Source organism: Protopterus annectens, chromosome 1.part1, assembly GCF_019279795.1.
Source record: "Protopterus annectens isolate FY-2018-M chromosome 1.part1, PAN1.0, whole genome shotgun sequence".
Lineage (NCBI taxonomy): Eukaryota > Metazoa > Chordata > Ceratodontiformes > Protopteridae > Protopterus > Protopterus annectens.
The window spans coordinates 883385222-883399597 of NC_056726.1; the positions used below are offsets into that span (position 1 = coordinate 883385222).

The 14376-nt window shown below is 38.7% G+C and overlaps 1 protein-coding gene across 3 annotated transcripts in view; it reads right to left on the reverse strand.

Annotated features, from left to right (window-relative positions):
- The window catches only part of FBLN7 (fibulin 7), a 1104237-nt gene that overhangs the window by 932760 nt on the left and 157101 nt on the right, over nucleotides 1-14376 (reverse strand). For all 3 annotated transcript variants that reach the window (XM_044078952.1, XM_044078936.1, XM_044078943.1), the window contains exon 2: nucleotides 10921-11080. In XM_044078952.1, the coding sequence (XP_043934887.1) occupies nucleotides 10921-11080 (160 nt within the window). The remainder of the gene's footprint in view (nucleotides 1-10920; nucleotides 11081-14376) is intronic.

Below are 14376 nucleotides of genomic sequence, written 5' to 3' on the forward strand. Positions count from 1 at the left end.
GTGTAAGTGAGAACATAGGCTGTAGCATGCACTTTAGCATGGATAACTTTAATTTTAGGTTAGGTGATGTCTGTGGGTTCAGCTATTGATTTGGGGCAACTGTTCCTGTTTGGAGGGTTAAACTTCATTTTCTTGAAGCTGTACATATTTTTGTGTGTTATAAGTAAATAAGAAATGGGAGTGTTGTGAACATGTATTTAGAAGAAACAACTGTATAAAAGATCAGCCTGCCAAAAATCAGTGTGTACATGTAGCAAGAAAGTTGGAAATATACCCTCACAATAAATGATATGCATAATAAGTTGGAACAACAGATTTTCATCATAATGGCTATGTTATCCATATTATCTTGGAATGGAAACGGCCTTACATGTGTAGACAAAGTATTGAATTATATTAAGAAATATGGAGTGCAAATAGCAATGCTGCAAAAGACACATTTGAAAAGAAATGAGCATGCAACTTTGACAAAGAAAGGATTTCAGGATGGATATTCATCAGAATATCAGGGACAATGGAAAAGGGGAGCAATTATGCTAAGTCCTAGAGGGGGTCCAATAGTGACAGAAAGGGAAAAAACAATAATGATACTGTAGATTTGTGCTAATAATGGGCTACTGGCAAGGGAAAGGATTATACTGGCTCATATTTTTATTTCACCATAAACTGCTATTATTGAGCTTAAGAAAATGTTGGTAGGTACAATCACCTTTCAGCAAGGAATATTAAGTATAGGGTGGAGACTGGAACTTGATTTGCAATAGTAAGGATGTATCAGGGGGACATAGAAGTGAAAATATAACAAAAGAGGGTATTTTTCTAAAGAAATTTATGAAACTTTTTGCATGAAAGATGTGAATTCAGAAGTAGGAACTCAGACAGAACTTACATATTATTCTCCAAGGTACAATAGCTGAGCTAGACTAGGTAGAAATTATATTTCACAGGAAAATGTGCATTTGAAGTGTGAGAGACTAAACAAAAGATAATATAAAAACTGAGAAACTGGAAGCTCTTGTTTATGGATATGGATACTAAGATGCAAGCAGTGAAAATGTTTTTAGTCCCTTTAGTTTTATATCTGGGTCAGGCCTATTTTTATCAAGCATAAGAGAAGTTGTGGACAATAGTTAATAAAGAACGGAAGGAATTTATCTGGGAGGGAAAGAGGGCAAGAGGTAAGTAGGATAAGTTGATTCTTCCAATGGAACAAGGTAGTTTGGGATTACCTGATTTGAAGGGATAATTTAGAGCTAGACAATTAAGGCTCATAAACATAACACAAAGAGAAGGTTATAATTCAAAATGGAAAGGGATGATGATAAAGCAGGGGTGTGTTCAAGAAATGTATTGAGAGTGGGATTTTGAATGCAGATCCTTAGGGAGAATATTAACAACCATACAGACTATTATATTCATAAAGTAGCAGAAAGTATTATAAGAAATCATAAAACAAAAGGATAGAGCGAAGCAGAATCCCATGAAAGCTGTCACTTGTTGTTCCTACGTTTCTTAAGAAAGGGCTTAATAGAAGCCCTCTCATTCAGTCCCTTCCCTCTATCTGCCCTTAGCCTTATAATCCAGTCGCTCTCTATACTCTCCGTATAGTTCCGGATGTCACCCTCCTGTGCACTAGGCTGAATCACTACCAATGCTCTAAACAAAAAATAATGTGTAGTACCACATTGAGCCACATGTTTGGCTAATGCATTGCATTGTGAGCCTTTCTTAATATGATAGATATGCTCACGTATCCTGTCCTTAAATGGTCTGTTGGTTTTGCCAACGTAGAAAGATGAACAGAGCTGACATGTAGCTAGATAAACTAGGTGTGGGGTCATACAATTAGCTGAAGCTTTCACTGGGTTCCGTGATAGATATTGTTTTTAAGTTATTGTATATTCTATTTTTTGAGATATGATTTAAGATATATTTATATGTATTTACATACTTCTATATAAACAAGAAGTGCAGGAACAATAGGTGAAAGTTTTCATCAGTTCTGTTATAGCAATATGTATATATTTTCAAGTGATTGTATATTTTAGATGTTTATAAGACACTTTTATATATGTTTATTTTTTATATAAATTCACATATATTGTTTATATATATTTATATATATTTTTTGTACGCATTTTTTGAATGTTTTTAACTATATATTATGGACGTATTCATTCAGTTATTTTGTTAGTTATTTCATTGTTTTTTGGTTCTATATCAATAGCCTCTAAGATGTTTCACTAAATGTATTAGAAGAAGCTGTCATTAGTGTGAGGCCACTTTAATGCCTAATAATTGATACTGTTTCATTGGTTGTTTTAAAAATTTGAGTGCAATATATAAATGCTCGATGTTAGATGAATGAATTTTATGTCTGAAGAAGCTTTTCAAGCGAAAGCGCTAACATTTTTTGTCCGGATACTCTTTAATAAATCTTTGTGTGGATTTAACCATCCACACTTTTTATACACCTTGGACTCGTTTTATTTGGCTTGGACCATTTTTGGGACTTTGAGCGTTTTTTACGCTATTTGATATTACCCAAGATTGATTCTGCTTCACTCTATCCTTTTGTTTTATGACATTTATTAATATACTATTTGATATAAGGATAGAACGTTTACCAGATTTTTTGGCAGTTCTTTTCTTTGTTTTATTATAAGAAATCAGCTAACATGAGAATGAAGAAAGGAGATTTTGCCAAAAGGGATGATTACAAATAGGGATACAGAAAATAAGCAGGAGGAGGCTGGGATTTAATGGCAAAAACTGGCAAAGGAACAAAGGTTCTGGGAGCAAATAGTTAGAGATGGAAAGGTAATAAACTGGTACAAGGCCCAGAATATGCTTGGACTGTAAGCTAGAGATCACCTTCCCTACAGGAATTGATACTAGAATGTAGGCAAAGAGAAAGGGATAGGGGAATCTTAAGTGAAAGACCTGCTCTGGTAGAGTTTTTAGTTGAATTTTGAACAGAAGCTGCTGTTAAAAAGTGATAATTAGTAAGGCATGTAAAGTATTGCATGATAACTATAGGAATCAATTAGAGGAGGTTAGAGATAATTGGGAAAAGAGACTGGAAAAGCAATTTACAAGAGATCAATTGCAGGCCATATGTATAGCTCATAAGTATGCAACATCCCGGGCTGTGTACTACATGAACTACAAAATGAACTGGCACCTCACCTAAGTGTCATGTTTAATCATAGCTTCACCTCAGGCTTCGTGCCCAATGAGTGGTGCACAGCTACAGTTATCCCACTCCACAAGGGGGGCTCCACTTTGGATCTCAGGAACTACTCTCCCATCAGTCTGACGAGCCTGAATTGCAAAGGCATGAATTGCATTATCATGGAACTTATAAACAAAGACATTGGCAACCTTCAAACACTGGACCCCACCCAGTTTGGGTTCGGGAAGGGCCAATCTTGTCTCCTGAATCTGATTGACTTCTTCAAATCAGTCTCCAAAGTTGTGGACCTCACCAAGGCCTTTGACACCATCCCCCACTCTGGAATCATAGATAAACTTACTAAGCTGGGCATAAATCCCTACGTCACTTGATGGGTTATCACTGGCTTACTAACAGAACCCAGACTGTAAACGTAGCCGACTCCAAATCTGGCTCCAGACAAGTTACAAGTGGAGTACCTCTGGGTTCAGTCCTGGGACCACTCCTGTTTGACATCTACTTCTCTGAAGTACAGGCCAACACTAAGGGACTCTGGATAACAAAGTTCGCAGATGACTGCAAACTGGGAGCCATTACTGAATCCCCAAATGATGTGGATATTTTACAAAAGAGCCTTACAGAAACAGATGCTTGGTGCCAGAGCCATGGGCTCAAGCTTAATGCCAAGAAATGTATAGTTATTCCCTTTGGGAAAAAACATGTACCCATGAATTATCACATAGGTGGCAGTACACTAAACACCGAAAGTGTAATGAGAGGCTTAGGGACACAGGTGGGCAGTGGTCTCACCTTTGATAACCACATCGCCACAACAGTCAGAAAATCCTTCTATGTGGCACACCTCATCACTAAGGGCTTTTCATCCAGAAAAAAGGAGGTCATTGTCCCACTGTACTCATCCCTCATTAGACCCATTATAGAGTATAACGCCCCGTTTGGTATGTACCTCATAAGACATCTGCAACAGCTGGAAAGGCCGCAGAAATACCTCAATAAAAGAATCACAGGCCTAAAGCAGATGCATATGCTGACCGTCTAAAAAAACTCCAGCTATACTCTGTGGCATATCATCTACTCAGAGGTAATCTCTGCTTAACATACAAGGCCATGTCAAGCCCTGAGCTGTTGGACATGCTCCACTTAAAGAAATCCCAATGCCTCAGAGCCACACACTCCAGGGATCTAAACCTTGTCATCACAATGAACAAACCATGCTGGAGGAATAGGTTCCTGACCCAGAGACTCCCCATACTCTGGAATAGACTGCCCATACATGTCAAGCAGAGTGCTTCCTTGGCCCTCTTAAAAAGGAACCTTGATGACTGCATGGGAGATAGGAAATTCACCCCAGGGATCATGTCAGTTGCTCTGCTAGACAGGTGTCCAGGGAAGTAAATATTGTGGGAAGAAATATCCAAGGAATTGTTATGGCTAGGCTTGTATAGGCCCTAGGGCCAATAGCCTAGTACCAACCTATGAACCTATGTCCAAAAGGTTTAGGATCTTTGCTTGGATATGTTTGCATAGGTATTTTTATAGTACCAGCAGACTTCAAAGAATTTTTTCCTCAGGTAGATAGCAAATGTTGGACGTGTGATAGGAAGAAAGAGGTAACTGGCAACAAATGTTTTGGGAGTTTAATGGGTTTAGAGATTTTGTAAATTACCTACAGAGTACTCTGTCAGAAATATTGAGTAAGCAAACAGCTATAACCAAGGAAATGATTCTTTTGAGCTACAATACAGGATCTGAATTGCCTAGACATAGTAAGGCCTTATTAAGTTTTAATTCTGTTTGGCTGCCAAAATCACTTACTAGAAAATGTAAATCAAAATCTAAACCAACGAATTCAAGTACTGAATATTTTAAAATAGATAAAGGAACTGGAACAGGGATCTTTAGAAAAAAGGAAAGAGCAAATTACATAGAAATAAATGGAACTTGTGGGTACAGTACTTGCAGAATAATGTTCAGGAGGAGGATGAGCGAGGTGTAAGGGAAGGCAGGAATTGTGCAACATATGCAACGTTGGACTGATGATAGTTACAAAGAAAGAAAGGATATGTGACATATGTTTTCTTTCCTGTTAATGTATGTTTGCCTCTGTGTTAAGTGATAGATTAATAAAGGTGTTAAAAAAGGCATCTCAGATGCAAATGTATGTATCAAGTGGCTTGCTACAGTCAGAATACCTGCCATGAAGTGCTTGCCCTATGGTAGATTGCCATGACTAGATTTGTCACATCATGGAGTGAGGCCAGCCAGTAATTACAGAGCTGATAATGAATTTCTTATTACACAAAGTTAAAGAATTCAGTAATCAAACAAAATGTTTAGGTTATTCAGGAAGCAACAAAATAAAATAGTAGTAAACACTTGTATAGTGGCAAGGAGATTTTATCAATGTAACTTTTTTCACCAGGTAATCAATGAAATAGACAAGACTAACATTAGCAACCTATTTAAGATAATATTCAGAAATTTTTCTAAAGAGAAAAAGCTTGTAATGGTTACACTGCAAACTTGGTAAAATGAGCTGTTTGCACAGAAACTGCAAATTGAAGGCGATGCTGATAAATGAGATGAAATATACAATAAAAACATTCTGACAGATCTGTCCTGGGCTAATTTCTACTTAAAACATGTTCATCAGTGACAAAGATGATGGCAATTTAGGCCTGGTCATGCATCTTTGCAACTCAGAATAAATGTGGCAGGAGTAACTGCTTATAATTGCAGAGCATATGGCACACATGAATGTATAAAGCTATGAGAGTGTGAACAAAGTTATGTCACCTAGCACTCAATATAAAATAATGATGTATAGTGAATCTAGAGAAGGTTTATTGTTGAATCATAATACTAGATGTTAACATAGCATATTTATTTGGTTTACCTTCATAACAGTGAAACACAGTGGTGCGATTGCTCATATGAGCGAATCATAACCACGAAACTTAAAACAGCGACAGTTGTAAATGTTCGAAAACCAGGAAATCAAATAGCCAATTTGCTGATTTTCGAACATTAACACACACCCCCTACTTTATCCTAACTCCGAGATCGCACTACAGTGGGGAAATAAATCATTTCCCGATCCCCACTATAGTGCAATCTGCCCCAGAATGTCGAATGTGCAATGAGAGAATCTCACTGTGCATTCGCTCATTGCACGTTCTAACCTTTTTCCGTTCGGCATTTGCAAACTTTGCAAACTGCCTTTCAGAAAATTTCTGTTTGCCCTTGTGCAATACGCACATGTAAAGGTAAACCTATTTATTTTATCATTAAATGTCCTAATCGAATGACTAATCAGAGAAGGCCAACAGGATTTCTATCCTAAAAAAATGTGACTGGGACTGAGACTGTAGAAATAAAGAAACTTTAATTCTTACTCACCATCAAAGCATCATATATAAAAATACATGAAGTTCAAACACTCTTGCCTCAGAAATGTAAGAAATAAGTAGTCCTGTGTGTTACAGAGGAAATCTGATTCAGGATTAATTAGAAAGCGCCTTGACTAAGAAATTTGTACACTAAAAAGGTTTACTGAGTGTGACGATTGGGGAGAGATGGGCAAAGGCTGCCAGCCTAGTCAAATAGAATTTGATATATAATTCTGGTATTTGTAAATGAATGTAAAATACAGACATGTTTTCTTGAGTGTAAAAGAATATTGTGAAATGTGGAACTGCAAAATATGTGACAACATTGCACTCTACTGGCCCAGTGAAGCATGTTGTGACCCTTTCATGTTAGAATTCGGCTCCACTGCGGCTGGATGAAGATTTTATGCCCATTGTTTTAAGGCTAAAGTTTATGACCATAATTTAGCTGTGGAAGGTGCTTTATTGCTCTAGTTTCTGTTAGAATATACATGTGAAATGTCTTCTATTGTTGTAAGTTTCTGTGCAGGTGTTTGATTGCTAAATAATGCAGTTTTTTTGCCTGGGAAAACCTAAGTGTCAAAAATGATGTAATTTGGGGAGGGACCCAGCAAACATGTTTGTTAGTAATGTTTAAATACTATTGCTCACAAGAGACTTTGAGCATTTTGACTTTGGACATCCAACTTACCAGCACTCTGCTTGTGCTCACATGTACGTTTTAGCACTGTGATTTCTTGTAGGAATAGTTAAAGCTAGTAAAGATTAATTAGGTATTTTTCTTTGAAATCAGACCTGTCCTACTGTATTATTTTAAGTTTCTGTGTGATCTCTGAACTCTTAGATATCAAGTAACAAAAAGCACGAAAATGGAGCAGGATACAGGAATAAATAAAATTTATAAAGCGCTTTCGTCAAATATTAGGATTGACTTCTTCTGAAGAAGAGAAACTGGTACTGGAGGTTTTAGCTTGCCCAGTTAGGCTGAGACCTGGACCCTATAGCTGTGCCAGTGGGGAGTCTTATTGGGGACCTGGTGACCAAAGGAGCAACCAGCCTCAGACTGACTGTGATCTCTGTGTGCTCTTAAGGGAAATTGTACTTTACTGTGTGTATTAGTTATCCTTTCCTCTTCTCGGAGACAACCTCCCTGGTGTTAGTGGTGAGGATTGAGGCTCCTTGATTGCTGGGCCAGGGCACGGTCGTCACACTGAGGATGAGCACATAATATGTTTTTACTGGGGGAATGTAATGGGGGCTTCATTTCCCCCCACCCACCCAAGAAAAAAGAAAGCAGTGAGTATTTATTCATCCTGAAGATGAACCTGAAACAATCTGGTCACATGGGAGAGAAAGCCTAACATCAACTGCCCCAGATATAAAAGATTCTTTACCCCACACCTAAATATGCCTAGCTAACCAGAGGAGTAGTAGTGAGTAGAGAATAGGTTAGGAACTCAGTTTTTGGTCTCAGAGAAGATGAAAAGATTAAGTCATTTGTTGCCATGAGGCTTACTGTACTAGTACTGACAGTACCAGAGGATGCACTTCTTCCTGACCAGCTACAAAAATTCATTGGCTGTTGGTTTTTGGATGTGGATGTTACCTGGTCTTTACAGTGTATTTTAGTGCACTTTTGCACTACAGCAGTCTTAAAATTGGTTTGATGTGTCCAATTGCCCATGTTACAAGTAAAGGAAAATTAATTTTATTCTGACAAAACAAAAAACTAAACTGTACATTGGCACCACACAGTGGATGCTTCATCAGCATGTGCCGATAAATTACAGTAAGTGTCATGACATGATCACAAACTTCAGGAGTTTTAATTCTACTTAGTTAAGAGAAAGATCATTTGAGTCCTGTGTTCACGCTAGGGGTAACACCCTTATGTCTCCAATGTAGTGGATTGTGCCCAATGTACCTAATTAATTTAGATACTTAACTCTGTTGCCAATGCACCTTAGGAAAGGGGGATTTCTATTAAAAAGACCACTAAATGATGATGCTGCTACACTCAGCGTATGCGTCACTTATAGTGAATGTGTATTATTGCATTGACTGTCCGTATACTTTACATGTTACGCTGATGTATATAGTACATGTCATCCTACACTTTGTATATTAACATAGCATGTCTACATATATAAGAACATTTCTTTTACTGACATTCTTTTATTTCTCTTCCTTTCAGCTTAATAAATAGTACAATATTAGATAACTGAGCATGCATTAGCTGGGTTAAGGCATAGTGAACTAGTGGGTGACTCGAGGCTTTAAGACAGAAAGTGTTTAGACTGCAATGAAACAGTTAAATGTGTTTCAGGCTTCAGGCAAGAAATTACTTCAGATTTGAAGCTGACTGATATTAGAAAGCCAATCTAGATAAGGCTAATCTGAATGCAGGAAGGCCAACGTGTTTTAGAAACTACAACAGTCAGTAAGAAGAGGGTTAATCAGTGTGAAGACGAGACCAAGAGGGGGATAAAGATATTGGAGTTGTATTCTGTATGTTAGTCGATAGAAGACTTAATCAGCTAATTGACAGAGCCAGGATACATGCATTCACAAGATGGCAATAAACATGGCCTGTATCAGATGCCATGTAAATTAAAATTAAGAGTTTATCATGTACAGCCTTGAAAAAATAGGAAGAGATGGTACAGCTGAAACTTTTAACTGTTTCAGGAGAATTCATATTTCATAAGAAATACGTCAGAACAAGAGAAGATAATTTGGGTATGCATTGTGGGCTGCACAGGGAAATATAATGAAGCATTGTATCACAGAAGGGGTGGAGAATAATTGGAATAAACTTCTAAAAAAACAAGTATCAGGACCAAAAGAGTAGTTCAATCTTACAATACATGGGAGAGGCATAAGGTATCCTTAAGAAGAGTAAGGTACAGAGAAGGCATTAAGCATGTCAGATGTTTAGCATGTTTAAAAAACACTGAGCAGAAGAGGTTGACCATATGTGTTTTTTTTATTTTTCTTCAAAATGTTTATTTCTAGAGTTGCTGCAGTTTTCTGTACAGCTTGGTGACTACTATTCTTTTTTAACTCTCATTTATCATAAAGAGAAAGAGACTCTGTTTTGTAGTCCTTTGAATTTAGTGTCTTTTTCCCATGAGCATTATAAGGAAGATTCTGGCTCAGACAGTTACTCGCATCTACAGCTCTGCGAGTTATAGAGCTTACAAAAAACATACCACAGAATGACTTTTGATGAATATTGTCTATTAAAAATTACTACAATGAACAGAAATCAATAATAGGGGACTTATCCTTTCCTCTAGCTCTGTTTTTCCCAATTACTAAAATAAATGTCTAAAATAAAGCATATTAGTTGAGGAAGTTCTAGTCCTGGCTTTCATCCATCAGTACTCAGCAAAAGTAATTACATAATTTGGCTTAGTGTAAACAAAGGCTGCATAAGCCACTGTATGCCATATTATTTCTATGCTTGTCCATCAGAACTATAAATGCCTCTACACAAATGAAATGAATTAGGCTAAACTGGATAAAAAAAATAAGCAGCAAAGCTGTCAGATCACTAGCAGATCTTCTTCTTTCAGCTTTTCCCAGTCAGGGGTCGCCACAGTGGATCACCTGTCCACTCATGATTGACAGCACCAGCCCAGCACCCAACCTACCACAGAAGACACACACACACACTCACACCTAGGGCCAATTGTAGAGTATCCAATCCACCTACAGCATGTCTTTGGGATGTGGGAGGAAACCGGAGCACCCAGAGGGAGGACATGCAGACTCTGCACAGAAGGCTCCCAAGCCGAGGATCGAACCGGAGAACCTCCTGCTGTGAGGCAGCAATGCTAACCTCTGCACCACCACGGCCACCCATCAGATAACTAGTAGATGCTGTCTGTTAAAAGCTGGTAGACAAGTTTGCATTACAGTTTATCAAAGTGAAACTATTTATTCATTGAAGCATGCACAGCAGAGTGAGAAATGAGTGAATGTGATAGGTATGTTACATTCACTAAGGGTGGTTAGGGAAGACTGTGGGTCATACATGGAGGAGGAAGTAATCTGACTAAGAAGTAAACCCCCACATTTTGAGTATATGTTGAGAATACTATGTTCTGGTGAAGAATGCTATACAGTTATAGAAATAATTATACACTGCCAAGATTATCTGTCTGTGGGTACATTACTTTTAGAACAGCAGCTGGTTCTTTTCTTCTTTCCCCATAATGTACATAATATTTGTGAGAATTTTTCTCACCTTTGAAAAGAACTAACTTTGCATCATCAAAATGTGATAACATAAATTAAAATCTGAAAAGCAGTTAGAAATATAGTGTTTACCTATATATTCGTCCCCATTTGCTTTGGAAATTGAGTTCTGTAAATTTGTCAGCTTGGTTTTCATGATGCGAATTACTTCAGCAAATCGATTTTCCTGCCCCTTTAAGAACTGCTGCATCTGGCGGATGGTAGATGAGATCTGCTGTTTGCTGACACAGTTCTGTCCAAAATAAATAATATGTTTTACCTGTAGGTTATTTCAGCCATGAATGACTCATTAAACGCTCTCAAAGCACAACCACAGTTTCTTCATCTTGCATTCATACACAAGGTGCATTTTTCAGTTAAGTATACATTACATAAATTTCCCATGGCTTTCTGGATGATGACATTTACAATTACTTGTTCTGCTGCTCAGCAGACTGTGTCCTTAGTACATGAAAGCAAAGTATATTAAGCTATAGCTCTGAAACTACAAATGGCAACATGTTGAGTGAGCATTTAGACAGAAATAACTCTGAAAGCACTGGACAGCAGGCCGTAATGCTTTCCTGTGAATTAACATAGTGGTACATTGCTCATTCTTGACCAGCTGCTTCTAAGGGAACATTATTTTCCTAATTTTGTTAATGAAGCATAATAAATGTGATGAGGCACACATGAATGCTTGGTTCCTTATGTGTGCCTGTGCCTGATGCACCAGAATGTAAGCTGTGCCCTGCTAACTATAATGCAGAGTGCATGCCTAAAAAAGAAAATCCTCACATTCCAGTCAAGTCTAACTTTTCTAAGCCATCGTAGTGGACAAGGCACTAAAAGATTAAATGTCCATCATTTCTTCTGAATTTGACTACTTTGTACCTTTATTTCAAGTGCTTCTCTCCATCGTCTTTACCCGCAACATGTGGTTGTCTTGCTTTCATTATGGGAACCAAGAGGAATCCCTAATTACATGTTTTAGCAGACATTCCACTGATAGCGTTCCATGTGATGGACTGTTTACCATACAAAAACAGTTGACAGCGATCATCCCATCCTAAAGGCTTTACTTTAAAGGAACTATGTACAGCAATTATTATTTTGTAGTTAAACATTTCACATGAGCTAGCAGGGATAACTTTATTTTACTACTATTTAGAAGCATATGCTAATCCTATGGATCATGTTTTTTTAATTATACTACAATGTCATTGATGAATGTTGTTAGTGCATATGCTCCACAAGTTGGGTGTGTGATGGATGAGAAAGAAAAATTTTGGAGTGAGTTGGATGAAGTGATGATGGACTGTACCCAAGGGTGAGAGACTGGTGATTGGAGCAGATTTCAATGGGCATGTTGGTGAAGGGAGCAGAGGGGATGAGGAAGTGATGGGTGGGTATGGTGTTAAGCAAAGGAATGCAGAACGTTGGATGGTAGTGGATTTTGCGAAAAGGATGAGCATGGCTGTGGTGAATACATATTTTAACAAGAGGGAGGAGCATAGCGTGACATACAAGAGTGAAGGAAGATGCACACAGGTGGATTATATCTTATGTAGAAGGGTCAGTCTGAAGGAGAAAGTGTAGTTAGGCAGCATAGTATGGTGGTTTGTAGGATGGCATTGGTGATCAAGAAGAGGATGAGGAGTGTGAGGGCAGTACCAAGGATCAAATTGTGAAAATTGAAAAAGGGTAATTGTGAGGTGGAGTTCAGGGAAGAGTTAAGACAGGCACTGGGTGGCAGTGAAGAGTTACCGAACAGCTGGGCAACTACAGCAGAGCTAGTAAGGGAGGTGGCTAGAAAGGTGCTTGGTGTGACATCTGGAAAGAGGAAGGAGGACAAGGAGACCTGGTGTTGAAATGAAGAAGTACAGGAGAGTATACAGAGAAAGAGGTTGGTGAAGAAGAAGTTGGATTGTCAGAGAGATAAAGAAAGTAGACAAGAGTATAAGGAGATGAGGTGCATGGCAAAGAGAGAGGTGTTGAAGGCTAAGGATAAGGCATATGAAGAGTTGTATGAAAGGTTGGACACGAAGGAGGGAGAAAAGGACCTGTACCAATTGGCTAAACAGAGGGACCGAGCTAATAAAGATGTGCAGCAGGTAAGGGTGATAAAGGATAATGAGGGAAATGTACTCACAAGCGAGGAGAGTGCGTTGAGCAGATGGAAGGAGTAATTTGAGGGGCTGATGAATGAAGAGAATGAGAGGGAGAGAAGGTTGAATGATGTGCGGATAGTGAATCATGAAGTGCAGTGGATTTGCAAGGAGGAAGTAAGGATAGCTATGAAGAGGATGAAGAATGGAAATGCTGTTGGTCCAGATGACATACCTGTGGAAGCATGGAGGTGTTTAGGTGAAATGGCAGTGGAGTTTTTAACTAGATTGTTTAATGAAATCTTGGAAAGTGAGAGGATGCCTGAGGAATGGAGGAAAAAGTGTTTTGGTACCGATTTTTAAGAATAAGGGTGATGTGCAGAGCTGTAGTAACTACAGAGGGAGTAAATTGATCAGTCACAGCATGAAGTTATGGGAAACAGTAGTGGAAGCTAGGATAAGAAGGGAGGTGATGATTAGTGATCAGCAGTATAGTTTCATGCCAGGAAAGAGCACTACAGTGCAATGTTTGCTCTGAAAGTGTTGATGGAGAAGTGGAGAGAAGGTCAGAAGGAGTTGCATTGTGTCTTTGTAGGCTCAGAGAAAGCATATGACAGGGTACCTAGACAGGAGTTGTGGTATTGTATGAGGAAGTCAGGAGTGTTAGAGAAGTATGTAAGACTGGTACAGGATATGTACGAGGGTAGTGTGACAGTGGTGAGGACTGCAGTGGGAGTGATGGATGCGTTTAAGGTGGAGATGGAATTACATCAAGGATCAGCTGTGAGCCCTTTCTTATTTGCAATGGTGATGGACAGGTTGACAGACGAGATCAGACAGGCATCCCCATGGACTAGATTGTTTGCAGATAACATTGTGATCTGTAGTGAGAGTAAGGAACAGGTGGACGAGACCATGGAGATATGCTCTAGAGAGAAGAGCAATGAAGGTCAACAGGACTAAGACAGAATATATGTGTGTGAATGAGAGGGAGGATAGAGGAATGGTGAGGATGCAAGGAGTAGAGATGGCGAAGGTGGATGAGTTTAAATGCTTGGGATCAACAGTTCAGAGTAATGGTGAGTGTGGAAGAGAGGTGAAGAAGAGAGTACAGGCAGGATGGAGAGGGTGGAGAAGAGTGTCAGGAGTGATTTGTGACTAACATGTACCAGTAAGAGTGAAAGGGAAAGTCTACAAGAGGGTAGTGAGACCAGCTATGTTATATGGGTTGGAGACAGTGGCACTGACAAAAAGGCAGGAGTCAGAGCTGGACATGGCAGAGTTAAAGATGTTAAGATTTGCACTGGGTGTGACGAGGGTGGACATGATTAGGAATAAGTACATTAGAGGGTCTGCCCAGGTTGGAAGGTTTGGAGACAAAGCCAAAGAGGCAAGATTACATTGGTTTGGACATGTGCTGAGGAGGGATGCAGAGTATATT